Here is a 26,857-nt window from a genome sequence, read left to right on the forward strand (position 1 = left end):
GTACACAGACACGTGTGCTTCCAGGGTTACAGCCGTCACACTTAGAACAGCCAAGACACAGACCTGGGACGAGGTCCATCAACAAACACTTCATTTCCAAGAGATGACTAAAACCCCAGATAATGTTATATTTCTATACATAATCTGGGGTCAGAATGAAGAAGAAAGGGAAAAGAAAGACCCCAAGGCTTCTAACAGACACACACACACACACACACACGGCAGAACACATAAGATATTCAGTGTATACCAATTAAAGAAGTCCACTGTTCCTCAAGATGCTTCTGGGACACAGTTTTATGTTGCAGGGCTTCCAGTTCACAATCCTTCTGCAGTGTCTAGCCATTAGTACCGTGCAGTTTCTCTCCATATCAAGACAGTTTTCACCTCTCGACATGTGGCATTTTCATATATCCTAAATGTCATCACACTGAACTAGAAAATCCTGTTTGTAGCACTTGTCTTCTTTCTGTTTTAGATCTTCAAGATGTAACAAGAACCACAGACATCTCTAAAGAATGTATCCAGCTGGGGCTGGAGAGATGGCTTAGTGGTTAAGAGCACTGTCTGCGCTTCCTAAAGACCTATGTTCAATCCCCAGCACCACATGGCAGCTCACAACTGTCTGTAACTCCAGTTCCAAGGGATTTGATACCTTCACACTAATGCACATAAAATAAAATTAAATAAATAAAATTAAAAAAAAAAAAGAATGTATCCAGCTAAATAAAACTTACCCTAAGCTGTGAAATTGCTGCTCTGCCCTCCTCACTCTCCTCGTCAAGTTCATCGTCACTCCACTCCCAGCCCCCGTCCTCTGTCTTATGGAGACGGCCGCTGGAGCCTGGCACTCTCCGAACCTGAGCAAGGAAAGCCATGTGATTATGGTAGTGGTTTGTATATATAACAGGAACCTCAACCTTATTTCCCATTCCTTCCATCACCTAAATAAAATACTAACTAGATCATTATTATGCTGGTAAGTGCACCCCTAAAAACTCACACCCTCCAACCCTCAATCTACTCTACCCAATACTTTAACCACAACCTTCTCACACTCTAAATGAACCCCAGCAATATATTTTAGGTTAAGGCATTGGGGGAAAAAAATAAATAAATATAAATAAATAAAATATACCAAGACATTTAAAGAGGAAGAAAAGAGGTTTCAAATACATCATAAACAAACCCAAGGTAAAGAATATATTCTTAGCTGGGCATGGTAGAACATACCTGTGATCCCAGTACTCAGAGGGGCAGAGGCAGGTGGATCACTGTGAGTTTGAGACAGCCAGGAAAGCCAAAGGTGCACAGAGAAACACTGTCTCAAAAAACCAAAAAAGAATATATTCTTTTTTCAACTTTTTTTTCCTTTTGTCTTTTAGGTCAGTCTTACAGTGTAGCTCTGGCTAGCCTGTACCTTGCAGTTCAGACCAGCCAGGCACTGAACTGACACAGATCCACCTGTCTGTCTCCTGAGTATGGGGATTAAAGATGTGTACCACCATGCCCAGCTTCAACTTTTTAATCCGAAATTATAAATTCTACTTCACAGAGAGTTCAAGAGCCAGGCAAGTGTTGACAGGAAAACCAGTACTCTCTTAACCTCCACTGGACACTGGACAAAGGATGTGCTCAGTGGTCAAACACTAGCCAAGGATACAAGATGCTAGGACCAGTGCTCAGTACTGGAGGGGAGAGGTTGTAATGGATATTATGTGCTAGCCAAAGTGGTATGTACCCAGTTCTTTTGGGGAGCAGAAGAACAGGCATTCAAAGCCACCATTGGCAATAAGTGAATTAAGAGGGCAGCGTGGACTACATGAGACCCTGACTCAAAAAAACAAGTCCACTATCTTCTTCCTAATTTAATTTTCTTTGGAAGTTTATATTCATCTCTGTAATAGGTGTGTTACTGCCTGGTCCCCCACCCCTTTGGGGGGGGGCTATTTTAAGAGTATGGAATTTTCCACAACAAAGTTGAAAATGTCACCATAATCAGTGTCCTACTTCCTTCTTAAAAGTCTTTCTTAGTAATCTCTTTTCCCTATACTCAGAAACAGTAACTATTCCAGCACTGCTGCCTTCTTAAAGAAGCTTTAACAGAGCCAAAGAATACTTCCTGATCTCATCACCTCTGGTCTTATGTAGTTCCTCCAATACTGGCTTATACATTTATTAAAGCTAACCATTTTTTTTTCAAATTTTAATTATTAACATGTATGAGCGTTTGCCTGAATGTATATCTGTGTACCACAAGACGGAGACCAGGGGAGAATCTTAATCTTAGATTCTCCTAGAACTGGGATTAACAGTCATGAGCCACCATGTGCATGCTGGGAATTGAACTAGGTCTTCTGCAAGAACAGATAGTACTCTTAACCACTGAGCCATCTCCACAGTTCCTAAAGGCAGATGTTTTCACCTTTCCTCAATTCCATCTCAAACTAGTTTCATGACATGGTTAGGAAAAGGGTCCAACCTAGATGAACCCAAGCTAGAACTGACCTGAAAACTTCCTCTCCTAGTTTTTGTGGTACAAAAGGTGCCAAGGAAGCTTCTAAGAGAGAAAAGAACCGATAGCCCTACCCAGCTATAACACCCATGAACCACAGCAGCAACCTACCCAGCTGTAATACCCATGAACCACAGCAACAACCTACCCAGCTGTAACACCCATGAACCACAGGAACAACTAACATGTCATGGATAAACCAGAGGACACACATAATACTGACTTCCATACCTTGGTAGTAAACAGCAGCTCTCTAATTGGACTTAAGGCCTGCTCAACAAGAGGAAAACTATGTCTGGTACTAGAATGGATCTTGGAGGAGAACCCATAATTCCCACTTTTACTAAGCCAATACAATCTCTAACTAACTTGGAATATCTGTCTCTTGCAGAATCTGAAATTCATCTATTTGGCTTGGCTGGGTAAACCAATAAGCTTCAGGAATCCATTAGCCTCCCATCTCCTCCCTCTCCCCAGGCTAAGGTTATAGGTATGCTCGCCCATGGCTGGCTGTGAGCTGTGCTCTCATGCGTTTGCAGCAGACACTCTATCCACCGAGCCATCTCCCATTCCCAGCCCCAGAATTTAATTCCGAGGCAGCATCTCACAAAGTAGCCTAGGTTAGCCTCACGCTTTCAATGCTGTTTTAGCCGCCAAAATACTGTATGTGTATGGCTACAGGTACACGCCATGAAACCCAGCTTGTGTTATTCCTTGAGGTTCACTGATCTTAAAAAAAAAAAAAAAAAAAAAAAAAACCCTATAGACACTATAAACAATTTCAATTAGGATTTACTACCACTACAAGCAGAGATGTTTTAAATTGCATTCAAATTATTTGCAAATGTGTCCTGTGTACAAAGAACTAACACAGGCCTATAAGATGGGGCAATGCAGTAAGCTTTGTTCAAACAGTGTAGAAAGGCTGTCTCCTGTTAGATGGTGACAGATAGCTCGAAGGAGTGAAGTAGAACACGATGGACTAGAAAGTTATGCGAAGGCACCACTGTAGTTTAGGCAGTCAAAGAAAACTATTTTGAGGAAGTGCTACACTAATGGCCTAAACTAAAGTGGAGCAATACACAGTGTTTTCCCAAATAACCATTCGGACTTTCCCATTCCCCAGACATTAGACTTCAGGCATCTGGGATGAGGTGACTGTGCTCTGAATCCCTTGTGATTCTGGTGGATGACAGCAGCTGATAAACACAAGGGCAAAGAACAGCAAGTGAAAATAAGAAGGAATCTTCTCTACAAGGGAAGCAGTGTAACTTAAGGTCTAGGGGAGAAAAAGCAGCTTCTCAGGAACACTTCAGAAGAAATTGGAGATCTGGTCATAACCAGACTTCAGCGTCCCTAGCTGCAGAATTACAAAGCTCTGAAGAGAAGGCAAACTAATGTGCTATTAGTGACTGTTAGTGAGATATAAACTTAGAATGTTTAACGTATCCTTATTCTTTGTTAAGGAAAACCTTCTGTATAGTGACAGAAACCTCAAGAAGTGAAATGTATAGTTAGTCAGCTTCTACCAGATGGTCCTGAGTTCCCAGGGAGGCTTCTACTCTAGCATATTCCAGAATGGGCCCAACATCCAGGCAAGCCTTCTACTCTAGCATATTCCAGAATGGCCCCAACATCCAGGAAGGTTTCTACTATAGCACAAGGAACAGAAGTCCTTGGTCTTCTCCCCCTAGTCCATCATCAACAAAATCCAAGGGAGAGCATCTCCTTCACATATGCTAAGTCTCCCTTAAGGGAAGAAGAGTAAGAAAAATGGTTTGGGGTTTTTTTTTTTTTTTTTTTTTTTTTTTGTGTGTGTGTGTGTGTGTAATGGCAATCATGTATATTGTCCAAACCAGGACTTTAATGCATTCCTTAGGTTCAAAATGTGAGTAAAATTCTTAGAAACAACACACACAAAACAACATGCTTTATTTGTCTTGAGCGAGGAGGTAATACGACTTACACCCCAAGCTCTAAGTGCTATGCAAAATCTTCATCTCGCTCTGAGTGGCTACAAACAGAGATTCAACAAGAGGTAGAACTACCTCACCAACTGCCATGCAGCCTGCCTTGATATGCTAGGAGACAGCAGAGTATACAGCTGACAGGTTTTTGCTGACTGGACATATCAAATGCTTTAAAATGCTTAAAATTAAGAATCTTCATTTCTATTAACAGAATAACACTCACTGAAAAGCACAGAAGAAGCAACCCAATCCCTGAAGTCTACCCTAAGCAGCCTAAGAAAACTGAGTTAAACACCGCCGCTACCTTCTTAGATCTTTCAGAAATGGTAGGCGCTCTCTGTAGTATTTTTTCTTGAAGAAATTCTTTATTCTGGAAAAGAAAAGTTAGTTTTCAGAACTTTTTATTACTGAAATCTGACACAGAAACGTCAATCACGGTTAATAGGTGATAAGTAAACTATTTTGTGAAGAAATGAGGAAACACTTCCTTTTTCCAGCTGTAGACAGACCTTTAGTGTGTACTAGGAACCATTTCCTATGAAAGGTCGCATCTGTTGCATTTCCAAATGCACTAACACAGGATGTCAGGATGCGGGCTCTAACCCTGGAAATGGGGGCTCAGCTGCTCACAGGCCACTTCTAAACGAGAGAGAGAATGCTCGTGTGCATGAGCAGCATGCGTGCACTCCGCCCAGCAGCCACCTGTCTGTAGGTGAGGTCTCTCACCAAGACTGGAGGGTCACCACTAAGCCAGTTTTGCCAGCAGAGAGCTCTGGGATGGGTCTCGCCTCCCAGTCAGGGGCTGGAAGCCAGGTCTCCACATCTCATCTTTTGTTGTGGGTTCTAGAGATCAAGGTTAGGTCCTCATGCTCCTCAAAAACAGCTGCCTCACTCACCAAAGACTGCATACATAACACCTTTAGTAATTATCTGTCATCACCTCTCCACATGGAAGCATCTGAAGTCCAACTTGTAACAGTGAACACAAGTGCGCAACAGAGGAGCACCATATGAATGTACACACTCAAAGCTGGCATGCCCACCTTTGCTTTCTGGAAAAACTTGTGCCTCAACAGTTCTGCTGCTGTTGGTCTAAAAGCAGAAAGGAGAGTTTAGTTTTCAAGCATAATGCGAATTTCCATCTTCAAAAATAAGAAATTATTTCCTGAGCGGCAAACTGAAAACTCAGTATATTCCAGTTTCCTTCACCTGCCAAAAAACAAAATAATCTTGGCATAGCACACTAGGTAGAATAAAACTCACACAGAAAATGTTAATGACTGGCTGGGTAGTAGTGGCGCACACCTTTAATCCCAGCACTTTTTGAAAGGCAGAGGCAGGCAGATCTCTGAGTTTGAGGCCAGCCTGGTCTAGAGAGTGAGTTCCAGGACAGCCAGGGCTACACAAAGAAGCTATAGAGGCGGGATGGGAGTTGGGGGAAGCATCCTAATGACAATCGTAGACTCTTTGAAAAGTTCATTACAAAATACTGTTTCTAGAAGAGAATTCTTACGGACTTCCAAAATGTTTGCTACTTAGCGATATCATTTTTCAGGGAGCTATACATTAACCATTCAAAAGTTTTAGCAAAGCATAAAAACTCATTTAAACCGGGGGAGGGGAGCAACATTTGGTTCTTGCTACATAGTAGCCCAACAGGATTCAATTTAAGGCAACTACAGATTCTTAGATTTCTCAATTTCCCTTTATGAAAAAAAAAAAAAGGAAAAAAATTAAATTTTCCAAACTTAACCCAAATTCAGTTGAGTTTAGTTATGCATGATCTTGAATGGAGTAAATTCATTATCAACTTTACTAGCTTTTAAAAGAGGATCACTAAGAATAAAGAATTTACTCTTCAAAGACCACACCTAATTCTACCACATACTTACCATGTAATGCTATTTCTTGGAAATTAAGAGTACGAACACTGCTGAGGATGGACGCTTACACAGAACCTTGCACAGCCTGGTAAGCATTCACCCCTAAGTGTAACTGCAGTGTGAACAGTAGCTATGCACTGCTAGCTACACACTGCTATGCACTAGAATAGAGGTATTTCCAACACCCACTCTAGGCTTCATCCCACCAAACAGAGCACAGTGTCTGGGAGGAAGAGTCAGTACCGGCACTTCACAGGTAACTCCAACTAAACATTGAGCTCGGGAACACCAACGCTTCCAAGATTGATGCCGATTAGGAAATGAAAAACGGCAACTGTGTATAACATGAGATTAAACAGTGGCATTTTTCATTTGGTAAGGATTTCAATGTTTCAATGTCTTCTTTGCCTAGGATAACAGCTTACTATTTCTTTCTTCTGTGTCCATTTCCTTTTTTCTGAAGTACAACTTTTGGAAGAGTGAAGTCAAAGAATGTAACTACAAAACTCAATTATTACAAAAAAAAAAATCTTAACTTCATATTCATTCTTGAATAAGAATCTGAGCAGCTGGAGAACTGACAGTTATTCTTGCTCAGGGTTCTGAACCAAGTGCTGGCCTCACCCCTGTGACTACAGGAGGCAGCTGTGTACCTGTAGTTCCTCAGCAGGGAATTAATGAGGTCGCCTACAAGGAATGCACAAGCAGGAGAGAAGGTATACTGTTCGGACTTTGGAACACATGATTCTTTAATATGTGTATTCAAGGCTTCAGTACTAGAAAGTCTTTCCATTCTTATTCTTATTATTTTAAGTCAACATTTGCAAGGCTGGCCTCAAACCTGGCTCAAGAGCCACAGATGGTCCATAAACTTCTGATCATCCTAGCCACACCAAAGTTCTAAAATGATAGGCCTGTGCTAGCACAGGTTTATTTCAGCGGTTACTTGAATATCATTTCTCCATTCTCTTTATTCTCTCCTTGATAAGTCTAGACATTTGCATGTAAGCATTTGTGGATTTTGTAAAACAGAGAAATAAAAAATGCTGTCCTGGTAAGATGATTGTGAAAATTAAATGAGATGGCATAACTGCTTTAAAAGTTATGGCAATAGCTGGTACTTAACCAGTCAACAGTTGGGTTTTTGTTTTCTTTCATTTTTTTTCTATTTAATGAGTTGTGTTTTGTGTTATTTGACCTTAACATGCTTAAACAACACTTAATTCTAAGTTTTAAACTGGAATGTATTTTCCATACTTCCCAGAGATTTAAAAATCTATGTTTTTGAAACAGTTTTAACTTATGAAAGAGCTGAATAGTATGCAATTCTTTCATATCCTTCACTAGCTCCATGAAGTTAATTAACATTTTATATGATCAAATTACAATTATCAAGAAACCAAATCATTATTACTAGTACAAGCTTTCTAACTAAAAACTACAGATTTTACTCAAATTTCTTCAGTTTCCCATGGTGCCTTCTCTGTCAAAGCACCTGCAGCACACCTTGTGAAATCTATTCTCCATGCCCAATTAACCTCTTCTAAAACTTTGCTTGATGCTTTTTTTAAAAAATACTGGTCAGGTATGCTATGGCATATTCCTAAATGTGGGCCTCTCTACTACTCTCTCACTACAAACTGCAGTCATGGAACAGGGTAAAGAAGGCTTTACAAGGCGATGCGCCGTTCTTACTCATCGCTTGCGGAGGTTCACTACGCTGTGGCCTTGATCACTAGGTAGAGAAGGTGCCTACCAGGCTTCCTCACTGTTAAGGTATTTTTCTTCACAATTTACTCAATCAGGAGCAAATCACAGTCCAGCCCACACAAGAAGAATCTGTGGTTTTACATGTTAACTGAACCTTTCTGTTCTCAAATGCTTGCTTGATTCTTTGGTCATAAACAGTCTTTTCCTAAGGTTTTGATAAATGGTTTTCATAAATTCAAAGATTTGTATTCATTTCGGCGACCACTGCATTATCCAAACTTCTTGAAGAACCAGGGCTGCTGTCTGCCCGCCCTGGCTCACGGTACAATGCCACCATGTAAGCAGCAGCTTGGATGGATGGCTGGAGCTGGGCATGCTGTTCCCAGCAGCCTTGGAGCCTGGCTTTGCAGGTTCTGAGACCCCTGCAGCCCCAAACTGTAGGTGCCTGACAACAGTGTTTCCACATTGAAGTCCTGAGAGGTGTTGGGTATGAATTTAGTGTGGGGAGTACAAACTCAGACTCTCAATGTGTAGAAGTCAGGTCACTTAACGTGGACCGACTGTGCTGCCTCGGGAGTGGCGGCAGTGTCTAAGCCTTGCCATCTCACTGAGAAGAGAGGCTGCGGGAATGTAGGTGGTATGCATAACACCCAGAGGCCAACACTCATGTATAAACTGAAAATACACAATTTATAAAAAGGAGGAAGAGGTTTTCTGATAGTCCTATCTCTAGGTAGAAACTCAGCTGAAGATCCCCTCCAGGTAGACCCAAGGTCCCAATCCTGAAAGTCAGAGCACTGGAGTCAGAAATCCAACCTAGTAGCTCAGCGTGAGTAGTATTCCATGGTGGTAGCCACTGGATCAGTTCACATTTCCTCTGTAATTTACGGATTCATTGTTTCTGGCACCTCAGGATCTTTAAGTCTGATGGATTTTTATCTGTTACTTCTAGATATTTGTAAAAAAAAAAAAAAAAAAAGGAATCTGTTGTTTTCGTCAGCTAACTTGGCAGAAACAAAGTCATTCCCTATCAGTTTTAGACACCGCTGAGAAACAAAAAATTCTAAGAACATACACATGAACTTTGCTGCCTGTTTTTCTTACCCTTTCCAATATTTCCAACAGTAAATTCTGAAGCCCCATTACATATACTAGACATATGATCAAGGATGTCAAAGTCTTTTACTTTTGTCGACCTTTAGAGAAAACAAAATTAAACAACTTTAGTGCTAAGAAACTTAGTGGAATACACAGTCGCCCCGTGGTATCCCGAACTGGTTCCAGGACCCCTTCACCAATACCAGAACCTCGGATGCCTTATATTTAAATGGGGCAGGATCTGTGCAGAACCCACACAGCCCTGCCGCACTTATACCACCTCCAGCTTAACTAGAGTGGCTGCTATGTGCCAACTCTGTGCCGACAGCTGATACACTGGGTTGCTCAAGGAGGCTGATGAGCTGAGTGCTATCACAGTCTGATCACAGCACTCGATGCACAGGTGGATGAACCTGTGGATGTGGAGACAGCGCATGTGGGACGGTGATGTACACGCAGAAGACCAGAGAGCAAGATACGGTGGATGCAGCCCCGCGTCAAGGATGGCACACTTCAGACTCAAGTTCTACCACTAGGATATGTGTGACGTAAAAACACAAGGTTCCACTCAGGGATCTCCCCTTCAGTGCTGTTCAGCAGCAACTAAATTAAATACCCTTACTTAAGGACCTGCTGCTTAACAATGTCAAAGCCGACAAAGAAACTATTTGAAACTTTGATTACTAACATCTTTCCAACATGAAAAGTAAAATTATTTGACATGAAATATAAATGAGTTATGTTAGAGTTCTTTTGTTATTAAATTGAAAATGTCAGTTATACTTTAAGTACAAGCTGGCATTTTACTAGTACAGAATTTGCAAGATATAATTTTATAGTTTTAAGAAATCAATCAAGAAATATCTGGACAACTTAGATATACTATATACTTATAAGAACACAGAAGTCAACTCAATCACTTCCAACCTTGTAAAATGGCCTTTATAAATGCTTCCAAAGTTTGCAATTCATTCATTTTTATACACGCGTACTACCGTGTATACATGTGATTTTTTTGGGCTTCCCACACAAGTTCATGTGGCAAAAGAAACATATCACATTCATATAATATTTTACCTTTTTTCTGGGTCCTTTTGGAGGCACAATGAAATCATTTTTCTAAATGATTTCCCGTATTTTTTTAGCATTTCTTTATCTTGAACACCAGTTTCCAAAGAAGGAGGATCGTTCTGGAGTGTCAGCATTAAAACCTGGAAAAAATTTCAGTACAATATAAGAGTTTCCAATAGGAAAAAAGCTTTCTAATATACAAGCAGATTTTACTTTTTAGAAGCTGACATCTAAAGGCTGGAGATAAGTGCTGTATAAGGATAAGGACCCGAGTTCAATCCTTCAAAACTCAAATAAAAAAAGCTGGGTGTGGTGGTTCATGCACCTCCCCAGTAAGCACTGACAGCCCCGCTGCTGTCACCAGAGCCTATGAAGAGCAGATAAATAGAGAAGCCAAGGAGGTTGGATAACAGACACCCAAATGCAGTTAGACTTAGGAAGAGTCCTGTGTTCACAGTCTAGCAAGACGATTGTAGCTCTGAATTCTGTATGCACTTTATGAACATCTACATAAAAGAGCTCAGTGGCTCTGAACCCAAGGAAAGAAAGAGTCTCAATATGGTCATGGCTCTATGTCATGAACATATTTATCACTTAAATAATACACATTCAAAAATGGTTTGTCCTGGGTTTGATCCCAATACAATGCAAAATTGGTTATGCTGGTAATTTTATTGGAAAGATTCTATTTTGCTACAACACAAACACACAAGTCTAGGAAAACAAATAACTGTAGGTATGACTGGCAAGTGTAAATGGCTCTAAAAGTAATGGGAACTTGAGTTGGAACAATGTTTTGAATATGAGCCTCACCTTCATTGGTGGGTATTTATGGTAAGGAGCTGCCCCTGTGGCCAGTTCGATCGCTGTGATTCCAAAACTCCAGATATCAGCTTTAAAATCATAACCTCGAACCTGAAAGGGATTGGGGTGGGGTGGCGGGAGTTGGACAATACAGCAAGAGAGAGAGAGATGCAAAATTACTTTAACCAGGCTAAAACACTTTTTACAGAAGTTTCTAGTATCTCACGAAAAATTGAAGTGCAGATAAACTTTGATGCTTTTTTGGGAGGCGGGAGAGTGGGGGCCTGAGAAGTCTCCCTGTGCAGCCCAGGCTAGCCTTGAATTTTTTATTCTCCTGCCTCAGCCTCCTAAGTACTAGGATTAAGTGTACACTACCACAAACTTTAAACTCTAAACCCGTAAACTGTCAACTATTACATTCATTTACAGTCAATTACTAGCAGTGTTTACTTATTCTATATGAAAATACAGAAAACTGTTCATCATAAAGCACTTATAAAAATGTAAAACTATCATTATGTTTGATATAATTAGAAGGTGCACTCTGTTTACCAAAAACAAGAACAGAACTTTAAAAAAAAAGGAAAAAAAAAAAAACTGGAACCAAGGTTTTGCATAACCCCATCTCTTATTTTCCAAATGTTCTATCACATCTTTTTTCTTCTCTCCTTTCTTGTCTTTTTCCCTCCTTGCCTTTTCCTTTTCTCTCCTATCTCCCTTATCCTGAGGAATCTTTGTTTTGTTTTAAGACAAGCTCTCGTCACCTGGCCCGACTCCCCTGTAACTCCTCATGCATCCTCAGTCTCCTGAGTAACAGAATTACAAGTATGTGCTACCACACCTAGGGATGTTAGCATTGTCACTACAATGGAAAGTTATAAAGGAATTGTGGATACTTTTTAAGGTCTGAACAGAGTGCCAAATTTCTCAGCATTTCTACTGCCACCATCATATCACAGTTACACATTTTTAATCTTCTATGCTGAGCTACCTAAGTGAAGTTGGTCTCCAAAGTTTACAGTCCAAGACTTAAATTCAGTGGTAAATATGCGCTACCCTGCCTTCTGGTACAACAGGAAGGCCTCTAACGCTTCAAAGGCAAGCTCCCTGCAGGGACAACATTCCCCATTTCCACAGGCTTCTCTCCCAGACCAATCAGGGGCAAGCCCTGCTTACCTAAGAAGTAGGCTCAGGTACTACCATACCCTCCACCCAGGAAAACCAATGAAGTCTCATATTCTTTCATACAGTCTCCTTACCCCAGCCTTTCTCCATAGCCCATGCTGTCCACTGTGTCCCTGAGTACAGCCTCTGATGACCCTGGCCTGTAGTGCCCTCCTACAGGGTGTATGGTATTGAGAGTAACCTGAAACCTTAAGAAATACGACTGGCTTGCATGTGACTTAGGCGTTATTTGCAGGTGGCAGCATGGATGAGAACATCCAGGGGATACATGCAGTCAAAAAGAAAAGAGCCCAGAAGATGACCCTGAGAAACGTCTTCTTTTGAGACAGGGTCTGGCTATATAGTCCAGACTGGCTTCAATCTCACGATCCTCCTGTCCCAGACTGTCCTTGGATAACATGTGTAGTTCACCACATCCTACTGGGAGACTCAAGAGTAGACACAGAGGGCCAGGTCTGGTGGCATGCCTTCAGAGGCAGGAGGACCTGAGTCTGAGGTCAGTCTGGTTCATAAATCAAGTTCTAGGACAGCCAGGGCTACACAGAGAAACCCTGTCTTGAAAGATAAAACAATACAAACAGATGGCCTAAAAGAGGCCATTTCGAAAAACCACCTGACAAGCCCAAGAAAAATTAAGAAAGTACAATAAGAAGGTAAATAAAGCTGCAGCAGTCAGTAGTTTCAAATGTTGCCAGGAAGATGAGATGAACACCAAGAAATGAGCCCTGAGTTTAAGAGCGTGCTCACTGTAATGCGATGAGGCAGATGACAAGAGGCTGCAGTGAACTGTCTGATGGAGAAGAGCCCCTGCAACGAAAACTTTAGTCTGCACTCAAACCTATTTTCACAATGTTTTACTGTCTCCATCCCTGGGTTGTCTCTGGTACAGTCCTGAGCTTCTTGTGTCCCATGGAAAGATCTGCAGCTCTGTTGCTGCTTGCTTCATTCTGCAGTTTCCCTTAGATGAAATAGTTCCCTTACAAGTCAACAAAAACACGCATCTCATGCAGCTAACCTGCCATGGTGAGCAAACATAGCACTAAGGTTCCCTGCTTGGTTTAATAACAAAATCTCGACATTTAAGAAAGACCAAACTCACAGTACCTGCTCCATGACTTCAGGCGCCATCCAGCAAGGGGTGCCAACAAACGTCTTTCTCACTTTATTTCTGGTAATATCACCACCAGTCGCTAAAAAAGCACTAACACCAAAATCTGAAACAGAGTGCAACAGCACAGGATTTGTTATGGTTTGAATAGGAAATCTCTCCCACAGGCCCAGGAATTTGGGGTGGCTGCCAGCTGATGAGCCCTGGGAAGTGACAGCTTCTCAGAGTTCTAAGGAATCAATAAATTAACCCTGTACAGAGTCAGAGTGAGAGCATTTGGGGACATGGTGTAGAGGTCGGGCCTACTGGGGGAAACTGGTGAGTGCTCTGGATACTTCTTGCTGCTCTCAGCTTCCTGACAGTCATGAACAACTTCCTCCTCCCACATGCTCTCACCACGATGTTATTCTGCCTTGCCTCAGGGTTAGGACCCAAATCAATGGGTCTAGTATCAATGGGTCTAGTCAGCCTTGGACTGAAGCCCATGAAATCACAAGCCAAATAAACCCACAGAACCAGAAAAAAATTGGAAACCACAACTGAGAAAGTATTAATATCCAGAATACATAAAGAATGCCTACATCCAGTGCTAAGGAGTCAGAAGCCAATACCCAATACGGGCTGCAAAGTGAAAAAGACAAAAAAATCCTACAATTTAGCAATAACAAAACCACATTTAAAAGAACAAGCAAAGGATTTCACCTAAGAAAAGCAAATGAACAATACATACACGAAAACATAGCTGATCGTTAGACAAATATAATCAAAATCGTGAGATTGATATTAAATTAGATGACTAATAATGGATTTTGTTAAAAAAACAAAACAAACAAACAAACAAACAAACAAAAAAAGACGAAACAAAAAACCCCTAGAAACTAGGCACAGTGACATACACCTTTAATTCCAGCAGAGGCAAGCTGATCTCTATGAGTTCCAGACCAGTCTGGTCTTTACTATGAGTTCCAGACTAGCCAGGGCTAGCTATATAGTGAGAAGGCCCTGTCTACAAAAACAAACAAACAAAAAACCCCAGAAAATTAGCATTGTTACAGATGTTGATAAACTGAAACCCTTATAAATTGCTGATAGGAATGAAAAAGGGTATAACTGCTACACAATATAGGGCAATCCTTTTTTCAAAAAGCTAATGTAAGGCCAGTGTGGTGGCACACACCTGTAATCTCAGCACTCAGGGAGGCAGAGGCAGGCAGATCTTTGTGAGTCTGAGGCTAGCCTGGTTTACTAAGTGCTACTAAGTGAGTCCAGGACAGCCAAGGCTACACAGAGAAACCCTGTCTCGAAAAGGGGAAGAAACAAAACGAAACAAAACAAAACAAAAAAACTAATGTAAAATCATCATATGGTCCACCAATATACTCAGAAGAAATAAGCCAGGCATGATTACACATCGCTACAGTCCCTGCTCAGAAGGTGGGAGGGAAGTCAGGAGTTCAAGCTAGCCTGTACTACATAAAAAAAAGAAAGAGGAAGAGAGAGAAAGAGGAAGGGAAGAACAGATGGAGAGAAGGAGGAAATAGAGGAAAGGAGAAGAAAGGATAAAAACAGCAGTTGAGATACCTACATATAGTTTAGAGCAACTTTTTTCCAAATAGACAAAAGTAGACACAGTCTGAACGTTCACTGACGGACCAATGAAGAAATAAAATGTGATGTGTGTGAATCTGTGGGTAGTAGTTTAGGTACGCAGTATTTCTTACACCACAGAAAGGTGTAGGAATGGCTAACAAGGGTTTAGAATGGCTAACAAAGGTCAATTTTCTATTTCACTACAACAAAAAAACCTAAAACAAAATTGTTTTAAGTGAGCTACGGAAACACTGCCGGTAAAGCTGGCAGCAGGACGGGTATGGAAAAGGAAGAAAGGCAGCAGAGTTCTTCTCACTGGACAGATGGCCAGACAAAAAGGCACTAGTGTTCACTTTATCTCCCACATGACTTCTTAATGCTTCTGCAGGAACTATGGTTGTATTAACCTTCATCACGTGGTACGCTGGGATACAACTCAACCACAGCTTATTTATACTGTCTACTAGTGAAGGACGTTGGGAATGTCTGAAGCTCATGATGGCGATGACTGCTGCCCGTGTAAGGATGAGCCTCTCTGGTCTACGCAACAGAAGTCCCTGCCCAAGGTCAGCATATGCACACCCTCAACTTGAACAACTCACCACACAGATCATATTCCTACCCTCAGAGTAATAAATTTTGTGTTCTTGCTTTACACCCAGCAATTGGTTTGTTGGATGTTTTGGTCAAGCTAATCACTTGGCATTTAATAACTGATTTGTGCTTGGACACTTTGTGGTTTTGCTGTTTATCTTTTCCATGTTCCTGTGCAGTGCATGCATGTGTGTGCGCATGGGAGGGTGCTCACCTGTGCATGCTTGTGTAGAGACAGGAGACAAATGTTGGGCATAGTTCTCAGTGACTATCTTAATTTGTGTGTGTGTGTGTCCATCTTATTTTCTGAGACAGTCTCTCACTGAGCTTGAGCTCATGGCTTAGACCAGATTAGCTAGTCAGTGAGCCCCTCAAAGCCTATCTTTGCTCCCCTCCTCCATAGGTTCCAGACATATGCTACTGCATGCAGCTTATCTCCCCTTTATCAATTCATTATATATACATTCTAAAATTATTCATGCCGAAATTATACTGTGTCTTGTTTTTGGTGAAAAGTATTTGGTCCTCTTTTGACCAAAAAAAAAAAAAAAAAAAAAAAAAAAAGTTAATGTTAAAGGAATCAGTTTTATGTAGGAGTTTCATTTGGATTGGTAAATATTCCCTTACCTCAGGACATGCACTCCAACCTTATACCTAAGCTCTAAAGCTGCCGAAGCCTTGCTCCCACTGCACAAATACTTCCTTCCTAAAGGGCAGTGACCCCACGTCATCCTTGTGTTTTTCCTTTCGTGTTGCTGTGACTTTTGGAAAAGCAACTCTAGGGGAAGGGGTTTTACTTGGCTCACATTCTAGGTTGTAGCTCACTCACATTTAGAAGAAGGCAAGGTGGCAGGAACTTGAAGTAGCTGTCACACTATAGCCACAGTCAAGACCAGCAAGCCACCAAACTATATACTCATGCTAGTGCTCAGCTGACAGGAAATGGTGCCAGCCATGCTCAAGGTGAGTCAGCCCACTTCAATTAGCCTCATTAAGAAAACCCCTCACATATATCCAGAGGCAACCTAATGTATACAATCACTCATGGAGACTCCCCTCCCAGGCTCCAGACTGAGTCAAGCTGACAAAACCAATCATCCCAACCCTAGATAAAAGACACTTTACATCACCTCTTCACAGAGTATTAATTCCTGAACACTGAGGATTCCTACCTATTTCTCCTTTAAATAAAAGCACAGGATGTTACGAGATAATATCGATATCAGAAGACCCTAATGCAGGTGAGGAGCGGAAAAACAGGAAGCAATGAGTAATGGGCAGGAAAACATCTATGAGCAGTAGATGTCATCTTAAGAGTGTGTGTGAACAGAAAGGAGTCTATGGGACAGGATCCGATACTAAGAAAGCACAAAAGACAAGTAAGACAGTCTGCTGGTTTTTATCCCAGACTAAACTGTGAACTGGGCGGCGGTGCAGTGGTGAAGTCCCTTCCGCACCCCTGGCACCTACAGTGATGCCAGGCAGGCACGGTAGCCGCTCATGCTGAGTGCTCAGGGTGCTCTAATCAAGGCGGCAACGAGTGCACTCACAAATGTGAAAGCACTTACTTGCATGCCTTCATGCATCTCTACCTGACGCACACACACACAAAAGAAAGTATGCTCATCATTACCTGCTATCTGTACAGAGCCATCTTCTCCGAGAAGAATGTTTCCGGCTTTCACATCTCTTCAAGGAAAAAAACCAACATCAACATTTGTTCTTCAGTATAACACAACTTAAGCAACTGGTTGTTTTATTTATAAAACATTAGCAATATTTAAATAGTTTTACATTAAAGAGTAGAAATAATTTTTAAAATTTTTAGCCATTTATACTATAATCCATACATTAAGCAGAAAATTATAATAAGGAATGTCACATTTTACACTATCTAGAAAACCTAAGCTGATTAAATATTCTTGCCTGGGATGATAATGGTGAGAGAAAGTGACCCTCATCTATCCTCACCTAATCCTTACTGCTGAAATATACTACTTTTTTCTATACAAACTACATGCTAAAAAACAATGGATCACTCTTTCCAGCTCAACCCTCCTTTCTTACTTTCTACCTGATCAAATAATGAATACAATCTTGAAAACAGATACTACTGTGCGCCTACCAAATAAAGCAGAACTACTCAGAACTAGGTATACTTTCACTGTTAACTATGTATAACTCCAGTAAAACAGCAATACATGTTTGTTGTCTAAAAAAACTAAACAACACCAAAGACAGTGAAGGCCACCCTGATTCTTGGCACTCAGAATGCAGAGGCAGGTGGAGTTTTGTGATTCTGAGACTAGCCTAGCCTACACAGAGCATTCCACACCAGCCAGACCCTGTCTCAACCATAAAACAAAATCTTGGTGTTGCACAAAGGAGCACACAAAGAGAAAATAACTCAACAAATCAATTCATGTAAAAACTGCACCAAAACCCAAACTAGTCAGCAAGTACTTTCAGCCAAGACGGCCTCCATCCTTCATCCCTGACGTGAGAGATGGCTGTGCCTCTTCCCACTGTGGAACCAGACTTCACACTCTAACTTGACCGGCTAACTGGTACGAAGAGAAGGAAGGTTCAGGAAACGCGAGTCCTTGCAGGGCTAGTTCCCTTCGGTGGAAAGAACCCTAACCGTCTTTGGAGGAAAGAGTCTCTTAGAAACCCACCGAAGAAGAGCACGATCCAGCCGCCACTTCCCCTGCCTCAATGTCTGGCTGTCTCTAGCACCTATCGTTTACTAGAGGCTACACTTCTCTGCCCATCACCCCACTTCGCCACAAACATCATTTGCATCTGTGCAATAATGCATTGTCCCTTGCAACTGCAGTAACCAACCACTCAATCTCCACACAGATTCAATACAGTGCATAGAAGACAACCTACCTGGTATTTTTCTGCAAGGAGAGGTGCAGCAAGGGAGGCTGCAAAGGAATGCTAACTAAGTGCTGCCTCTACTGCCTACATTCTTTCCAGACGTAAGTTACAAACTAATATTCTGCAAAGAATGAGGATAATCTAATTACTAATTAGTAGCTTACCAATGAAATTGTACTATCTGTGAATGAACACACAAGTTTATAGAGAACCTCAATATGATCTTTATTCTTTTGTTTATTTAGTGTGTTCAAGCTTATTTGTTGTTTGTTTTTTGTCTGAATGTATATATGTATACCAAGTGTTTGCCTGGTACCCAGAAAGGCTGGAAGAGGACACTGGAATCCATAGAACTGAAGCTAGAGATGGCTGTGAGTCCCCATGCAGGTGCTGAGAACTGAATCTATGTCCTCTACAAGAATAGCATGTGCTCTTGACCAATGAACCTACTCTCCAGCCCCTCTGGTCTTTGTTTTGTTTTCAAGAATTTTCCTATGTAACCCAAGCTGGTCTCTATCTCTTGATCCTGCTGCCTAAACAACCCAAATACATGGGGTTACAGGTGTGCATTACATATATTCTAAAGAGGAAGGGGGGAAACGTCATATAATGTACCTTTTTTTTTTAAACAGGAGAATTAATATACACATATATACAGACAAATATATTCATATGTGTATACTGACATAAAATATTTCTCAAAGAAATCATAATAAAATGGGAAGACGTGATATTCTTTAGACCAGAGCATTGGGATTTAAGAAAAAGATGTTTCTAAATGCTTTACATAAAAATTGAAAAGAAAATACAACAGTTCCCACATACACTAAGCCTAGTCTCCCATTAGTAACATCTTGCATCAATGTGGTACTTTCGTTAAAATTAGTGAACCAAAATTAAGATAACATTAACTAAAGCCCACAGTGCTAGGTTTCAGGCAATGTGTATGTCCAGAAATGAGCTCAGGCTGGGATACAGAAAAATTTCCAGTGGTTAGATAAAAGCCAACATTCTTCAGAAACTTGTGAAATAAATTCAGGTCCACCAAAATGAGTCATTTCCCTTGCCTCTGGCAGAAGGGATATAAGGCTTTCTACTGACATTAACTGTGGTGGCGTACAAGGGGTCCATCCCTCCGCCCTTTTCACACATACTTGCCACACACTGCAAAGACAGGCACACTGGCCTCCTGGCCCTTCTCACTTCTCTGACTTCTCACTATGCTTGGCCCCAAGACTGTTCCGATCCCTGCTACTCTCATGATTCACACTCTTGCTATTTTCCTTTCTCTTGAACCAGCCCTGGCCATGTCCAGTCTGTTTCTTTTTCTCTCTTCTTTTTCTCTCTACTCTGTACTCTTCCAGATACCTCTGGCTGTTCTCACTCTTACTCACAATAATAACCTGTCCCATCATGGAGTGGCCATTTCAGTGGCTTCTTTATTTATTTTAAATGTAAGCTCAAGGATGTGTTTGATACTACACAGAGACCCAAGTTTGATTCCCAGAACAAGAACAAAAAAGTGTATATATATATGTGTGATAAAACCTGTTTCCCTCAGAGATATTCCTTAGGAATTTGAGGGGTAGGAGCTGCTGTTTACAGAATAATCTTGTGGAAGAAAACAGACAAAATCTAAGAGTAGGTCTATTTGGTAAATATTCCCCCTTAAAAATCACCCACATGGCTAGACATATTTGATAAAATGATCATTTCAGTGCCTGGAATCAACCTTAGAAACATTTATGCTTGGAACACTAAATCATATCAGGTAGGAAAAGTGGGACCCCAGATGATGGTCCAGGATCAGAGCCAGTTCAGTCTGTGTGGAGGTTCTACTACAGTAGGCCGGCCATTGTGGATGAAATTTCCCAGGAAGAAGCTACATCCTGTCCTCAAGTTCCCACAAGGATGACTATCTGATTACAACTTCAAAGACTGGAAAGGTCAGAATGTTGTAGGTCCAGGGCCTAATTAAAATTTATCTTGTGCTATCTTCAGCTCACTTGTTAGTCTGCCCCACCCCCAAGCCTCAACCACATTTGATATAGCATTTTTGTGACTCTCAGGTGAGACCTTTGGAAATGTACTGACTTAGCAGACCACTAGCCATTCCCCGCCCCCCCCCCCAACCAAAACCTAAGCATTCAGACAGCATCAGAGACTGGAACTTTGCTGTAATCACCTGTCGATGTTTTCACCAATGCATTCAATGCATCTTGACTTATGGCCTTCTTTGCGCTATTTCAATAAAAACTTAATGAAATTGCTACCTCACTGGAACATGGAATTTGGAGCAGACTAAGTCTGTGTTCCCAGACTACAGGCCCTTACAATTTGGCTCCAGAATAAACAGTTTCCTATCCCCTTTGAGGCGAGAGCTATTTTGTGTCTATATAATGGTGAGCAGCAAAGCTCCAGCCAGAGACACTCAGACTCATTTGACTAGGAGTGGTGGGCAAGTCTACATAGTGGCACTGTGAACAGAAACCACCTCTTGAGGACTGGCCATCACGGAAGGATGAACAGAAATAGACACTGAAGGCACACGTGCTTCGTTGGCACAAAGGCCTTTGCCAGTACTATGCTTCTGCCAAGGAGAAGGAAGTGCACAAAGAGCAAAGAAGACTTCAAAGGAGTCCAAACTGCTGGACTGCACCCCGCCCCAAGCTTCTGAAAAGATGCATTTTAACATCAACAGCAAGCACAGAAGTCAGCGGCCACGGTGAGTATGATCTCTACTCATTCATCAGACTTCAAATTTTTAAAAATGTAAAAAAACTGTATAAGAGAAGCAGACAGTGACTACACATTAAAAGAAGGGGCCGGGGAGAAGGGAGTGAAAGAGTAAGAGGACAGTCAAAAGAGAAGGAAGGCAGTGAGATAGAGGATGGAAGGATTATTGAAAATTCTACTAGAAGGGTTCATTCTACTAGAAGGAGATTTATGATAGCAGAATAACCTTTAAATTCCTCTTTTTTACAAACATTTTTTGTAATTTATTTTTATTTCATGTGCACTGCTATTTTGTCAGTATGTATGTCTGTGTAAGGGTATCAGATCTCTTAGAACTGGAGTTACAGACAATTGTGAGAGCCATGTAGGTGCTGGCAATTGAACCCAGATCCAGAAAGAGCAACCAGTGTTCTCAACCGCTGAGCCATCTCTCCAGCCCCACAATCTGAATTAAAATTTAAGACAGAATTATTAATCTAAAGGACAAGAAAAAAATATTAACAGTGCTTTCAGAAATCTAAGACAAAAGTAAACATGTTAACATACATGAAAAAAAAAAAAAAACCAGCCAAAAAAAGGAAATAGAAAAATGGAAAAATAATCTATGGGAGGAAGGGAAGAAGAGAGGGAGGGAGGGAGGGAGGGAGGGAGGGAGGAAAGAAGGAGGGAGGGAAGGAGGGAGGGAGCGAAGGAAGGAAGGAGGGAGGGAAAAAGAAAGGGAGGGAGGGAGGGAGGGAGGGAGGGAGGGAGGAAGGAAGGAAGGAAAGAAGGAGAAATCACACAAACAAAATGATGTGTATATCCAATAGCAGTACAGTATATCTGTTAAAACCCAAACCCAAGAGGGGAGAATATGCTATGAATAGCAAGAGAAAAACAACTTGTGCAGGGCGTGGGAGTTACGCAGTTAACGCTGACTTAACACTGGACCAGTGATAGCTGTAAGTTAATGAGACATTCAAAGTACTGAATTAACAAACAAAAAATTGTGAGCCAAGAATTCTATAGTCTGCAAAACAATGAAGACACAGGGCTGGAGAGATGGCTCGTGGGTAAGCGTGTGCACTACTCTGGGCAGAAGACCCGAGTTCAGTCATTACACCCACAATCAGGTAGCTCACAAGTACCTGGAACTCCAGTCCCAGGTAATATGACACTGTCTTCCTACACCAGGCACGAACACAGTGTACAAGCGTAAGTGCAGACACTCACACAGACACATAAGACAAATAGGTTTGCTTCGGTTGCAGGACATAGAGAAGTCAAGCTGGGGATGAGCTGGGGGCCTCCTCCTGCTGGCCTACCTACACATATGTATGCAGTGCTGGGAGAATATCAGGGCTAGCGTCAGGTATCAACTTGACACAGAGTGAACTGAGAAAAGAAACTGCAACCCAAGAACTGCTCATGCCCGTGTCTGCGGAATTTTATGACTTCCTAATTGATACAGGGCAGCTCAGCCAACTGTGGGCAGTGCCACTTAGGCAGGCAGTCTGGGCTACGTAAGAAAGCTACCTGAGCAAACCAGTAAACAGAAGAAACAAAGTTTAAGCACTGACCTGTAAGTGAAATGAGCCCCACCCAACTCCAAGTTGCTTATGGTCACAGTATTTATCAGAGCAACAGAGAGCAAAGAAAAATACAGAAAACAAAACAAAAAACCAACAGTCTTACTGTGTTACTCAGCTATGAACTCTTTCAACCTCAATGCGAACCTGCCAGGAAAGGTAAGTCACCTGACACAATAATGACATGACTCCTATGAGGGTAAGCAACCTCTATCTGACTGGGTTTGACACCGACTCCACAGTAGGAACTGCGGCTGGTACTATAAGCCTGGCCAAAAGCCCTGAACTGGAAGCCTACTTGCCTAACTGGACATGTCACACTGTCTTCTGAGCATCTTTTTGTTTGTACCCACAGCTTAGTGCTCTGAGCCTTAGTCAGAGCAGCTTCGGTATGCAGTGGATTACTGTTAATTCAGACACTCCTAATGGTCAGAAATCCTGAGAACCCATGACTGTGAGTCCTGAGACCTAAAAAGGATATTCTTATCACCCTCTCCAAGACTTAGGGAAGATTCAGGAAGATGGGGCAGAAAGAATGTAAGAGCTAGAGTGCTGTCAGACATTATAGTCTGGACATCAGCTTAAACTGCTCTGTCTAGCTACAAAGGCACAATGCACCTGGAATAGAATCGATTCTCCCTGCTTGGTTATGGTCTTTTTCCTTTAAAAACTCACTCTGACCCCAAGAATGGCTCTGGGTCAGTCTTGGTGCCCCAATCCACACTGACCAATAAGTCTTTGTTAAGCGTTCAGTAAACTTTCTCTGATCTGAGTTTGGTGTCTGAGTGGTCACTGTGTGCTATTCCTGAACCCCAACATAGCCACTGATAACCATGCTCAAGCAAGCAAGGGGTCGGGTGAGAGGATAATGGGGCAGAAATAGTATCAAATAAGCATTGCATACATGTATGAAATTGTGAAAAATAAAAACAAAAGACTAAAATAATTTTCCCAAAGGATCTCAACTGTTCCAAAACGGTTCTGACAGTATGAAGATGTGGTGTCTGTTTCTGATGCTTTCCTCTGGTCTTTGAATTCAAGATGGTTGGACACTGTCTGCCACACATCGGGAAACACATGGCATCTATGGTTACAGAGTTATGTACTCAGATACATACATACAGTCCGCTAGAATTGTGATTTATTTACTTATTTGTTTGTTTAGTGACCGAGAAGAAGAAGAAAACCTGAGGCGCATCTTTTACACAAATGCTCAGAGTATTACTAAAAACTCTAACCCTCCACAGGACCTGTGTGTGCCAATTCCCTACGCAGCAGCAAAAGACAGCTTAAAGAAAAAGCCGTCCATTTCCACGGGCAATAACAACTGCAATGGGCCAGCACAGGGAGCCTGGTAAAGGGCTCATAGCCCCAAATGTCCAATGTCTATCACTCAGTTCCCAGTGGACAGCATTAGGCTCAGAATGCGCTGACTATATACAAAAAATAAAAATAAAACTTTAATTGAAAAGAATCATTTTACAGATAACTTCAATCACTTGGGAAAACACTTAAGCTATAAATGAGAAGAGCAATAGAGAGTATGGGCATGGTGATGCACTCCAGTACATAACTCCAGCACTCAGAAGGGTGAGGCAAGTGTGTCAGGAATTAAGTCCAGCCTGGGCAAGTTAGGAAGACTTTTAAAAACTGGTGTGATTTTGTTGTTATTGTTGTTGGTGGTTTTTGCTTTTCTTTTTTCTTTTTTTGTTTTTTAAGACCAGGTTTCTCTGTGTAACAAGCCTTGGCTGTCCGGGACTTTGTGGACTAGTCTGGCCACAAACTCACAGATACCTGCTTGCCTCTGCCTCCTAAGTGCTGGGATTTAAAACATGTGGCACCAAGCCCAGCTTGTAGTTTTTTAAGGCTAAAAATACATAGCTCTATGGTAAAATACTTTCACAGCATACACAAGAGCCTGAGTTCAATCCTTAGCACCTTAAAAATGAGACAAAATTAAATAAATATCATTAAGTTCTTTAGGAAACAGAAAACAAAAACCAATATTCCAAATGCTACCAGTGACTCTGGCCCTTGACAAAAATTAAATTGTCTTGTTTTTTCATTTCCCAATTTTACTACAATACTTAACACTTTGTTTGTTTGTTTGTTCGTTCTTTGACATGGGGCCTTACTATGTAGCCCTGACTGTCCACAAACTTGCATTAGACCAGGCTGGCCTCAAATTCACAGATATTCACCTGCCTCTGCCTCCGAGTGCTGGTATTAAAGGCATGTACCATTATACCTGGCTTACTTTTTGTTTTGTTTTTAACATTTATCACTTTCTTAATATTTCTAGGTTGTATAATTCACACTATGATAAGCAAAACAAACTGATACTAGTAAAACAAAAAGCACAGGGCTGAGATAAAACAAATTCATAAAGGAAAAAGCTGTCCTCAATGAGACAAAAGCACAACCAGCACAACTATAAAGGGAAAGGGGTAGCCCTTTACGCACCTGTGAATCTGCCCGTTCTTATGGAGGTATTCCAATCCCTCTAAGACTTCTCGAAGGATTGTAGCAATGGTCGGCTCATCCAGAACTCCACTTTTGTGTTCTCCCTTTGCCACAATATGCTTAATAATATCCAGAACAGAACCTGAAAACAGAAAATATAGCCCAATAAAAATTTTAACTTATTCAGTGACTCAGATCTAGTTTGGAATCAAAGCACATCAGAACATTTTATAAAATTAATTATGTAAGAACGAAAAGAAGAAACAGCAAATATGAGGAAATACAGATGCTTCAAATTCTAAATTTCAACCTAAAACCGAAAGTAATTAATTAATACCAAATGGTTGTTCCACTAACATGTCCTTTAGCTCTCTAATGAGAACCTGGAAAGGTTAGTATAAGATTTCTTTTTTTTTTTTTTTAAAGATTTATTTATTTTATGTATATGAGTGTTCTATCTGCATTTACATCTGCCAGAAGAGGGAATTAGTTCACATTATAGATGGTTGTGAGCCACCATGTGGTTGCCGGGAATTGAACTCATGACCTTTGAAAGAGCAGATAGTGCTCTTAACCACTGAGCCATCTCTCCAACCCCAGTATAAGATTTCTAACCATCTCTGAAGAATCCCTGAGGAAGCACACCAATCAATAACACTCTAGTATAAAATAACATAAACCAAAGAAGTTTTCAACCCAGATTAAATTGTGTAATACTGTATAACTAAGAAGGTAAAACTACAATTGAAATATAAATCAATGTAGAAACCAAGGAAAGTAAAAATCACATTTGTAATTCTTGGTTGTCAACTTGACTACATCTGGAATTAAATAAAACCCCAAATAGAGGGTCACACCTATAGGGGATTTTTGCTTAATTTGAAATAGGAAAATCGACTCCTAATCCAGACCTTTGAGGTAGAAAGGCACACCTCTAATTGGGCCAAACCTTCTACTGGAAGCCCATATAAGGACATGGAAGAAGGAAGCTTCACCCTTTACCTGACATGGAAGAAAGAAGCTTTTGCTCTTTACCTGCCTGAACTTGGCATTGCTAACAACTCCATTCCTTCACTGGCATCAGAGCCTACTTTGTGATTCTGATATTAGACACCCAGACTTCTGGACTGAACATTTACTGGATACTTGTACCTTCTGTTCATAGGCCCCCTTTGTTGGATTAGCTGGACCACAACCTGTAAGTCCTTTTTCTATATATAGAGTCATTCTATAATTCTGTTACTCTAGAAAATCCTGACTAATACAGTAATCAAGTTAACGCAAGAGCTAAATTCTAGGATAATAAATACATGAATAAACAGGTAAGGCAGCAGTAAATATGGGAATAAAAGTAATTTCCGTTCTCTCTGAAGTAATGCCCAGATGTCTCATCAACTGAGTTCCTCTCAGGATGGAAGATGCTGCTCCTACTAAAGGGAGCAGGAGGAATGAAGCCCTACCCAGCAGTTAAGACCACACAACATTGACAATCAAAACTACTTACAGTCAAAGGTGTGATAAAGACTCATAAAAATACATAAAAATGGCCCACTGTCCTCTACACATGCACTGTTTACCACCTACACACACCCTCTAAAACTTTTCAATTAAGAAAATCACACCACTGGGTCCCACTGAAAATCTACTATACTACATACTCTAATGTAACACACCTGAAA

General features: G+C 41.2%; 1 protein-coding gene across 1 annotated transcript in view; it reads right to left on the reverse strand.

Annotated features, from left to right (window-relative positions):
• Oxsr1 (oxidative stress responsive kinase 1) overlaps nucleotides 1-26,857 on the reverse strand; it is a 67,404-nt gene that overhangs the window by 12,587 nt on the left and 27,960 nt on the right. The window contains exons 4-11 of the mRNA XM_055601668.1: nucleotides 25,179-25,320; nucleotides 17,162-17,217; nucleotides 13,341-13,450; nucleotides 11,061-11,162; nucleotides 10,254-10,387; nucleotides 5,529-5,577; nucleotides 4,790-4,855; nucleotides 738-860 (exon numbers count right to left, since the gene is read on the reverse strand). Of these exons, the coding sequence (XP_055457643.1) occupies nucleotides 738-860; nucleotides 4,790-4,855; nucleotides 5,529-5,577; nucleotides 10,254-10,387; nucleotides 11,061-11,162; nucleotides 13,341-13,450; nucleotides 17,162-17,217; nucleotides 25,179-25,320 (782 nt within the window). The remainder of the gene's footprint in view (nucleotides 1-737; nucleotides 861-4,789; nucleotides 4,856-5,528; nucleotides 5,578-10,253; nucleotides 10,388-11,060; nucleotides 11,163-13,340; nucleotides 13,451-17,161; nucleotides 17,218-25,178; nucleotides 25,321-26,857) is intronic.

This window comes from Psammomys obesus, unplaced genomic scaffold (assembly GCF_907164565.1).
Source record: "Psammomys obesus unplaced genomic scaffold, mPsaObe1.curated_primary_1811, whole genome shotgun sequence".
NCBI lineage: Eukaryota > Metazoa > Chordata > Mammalia > Rodentia > Muridae > Psammomys > Psammomys obesus.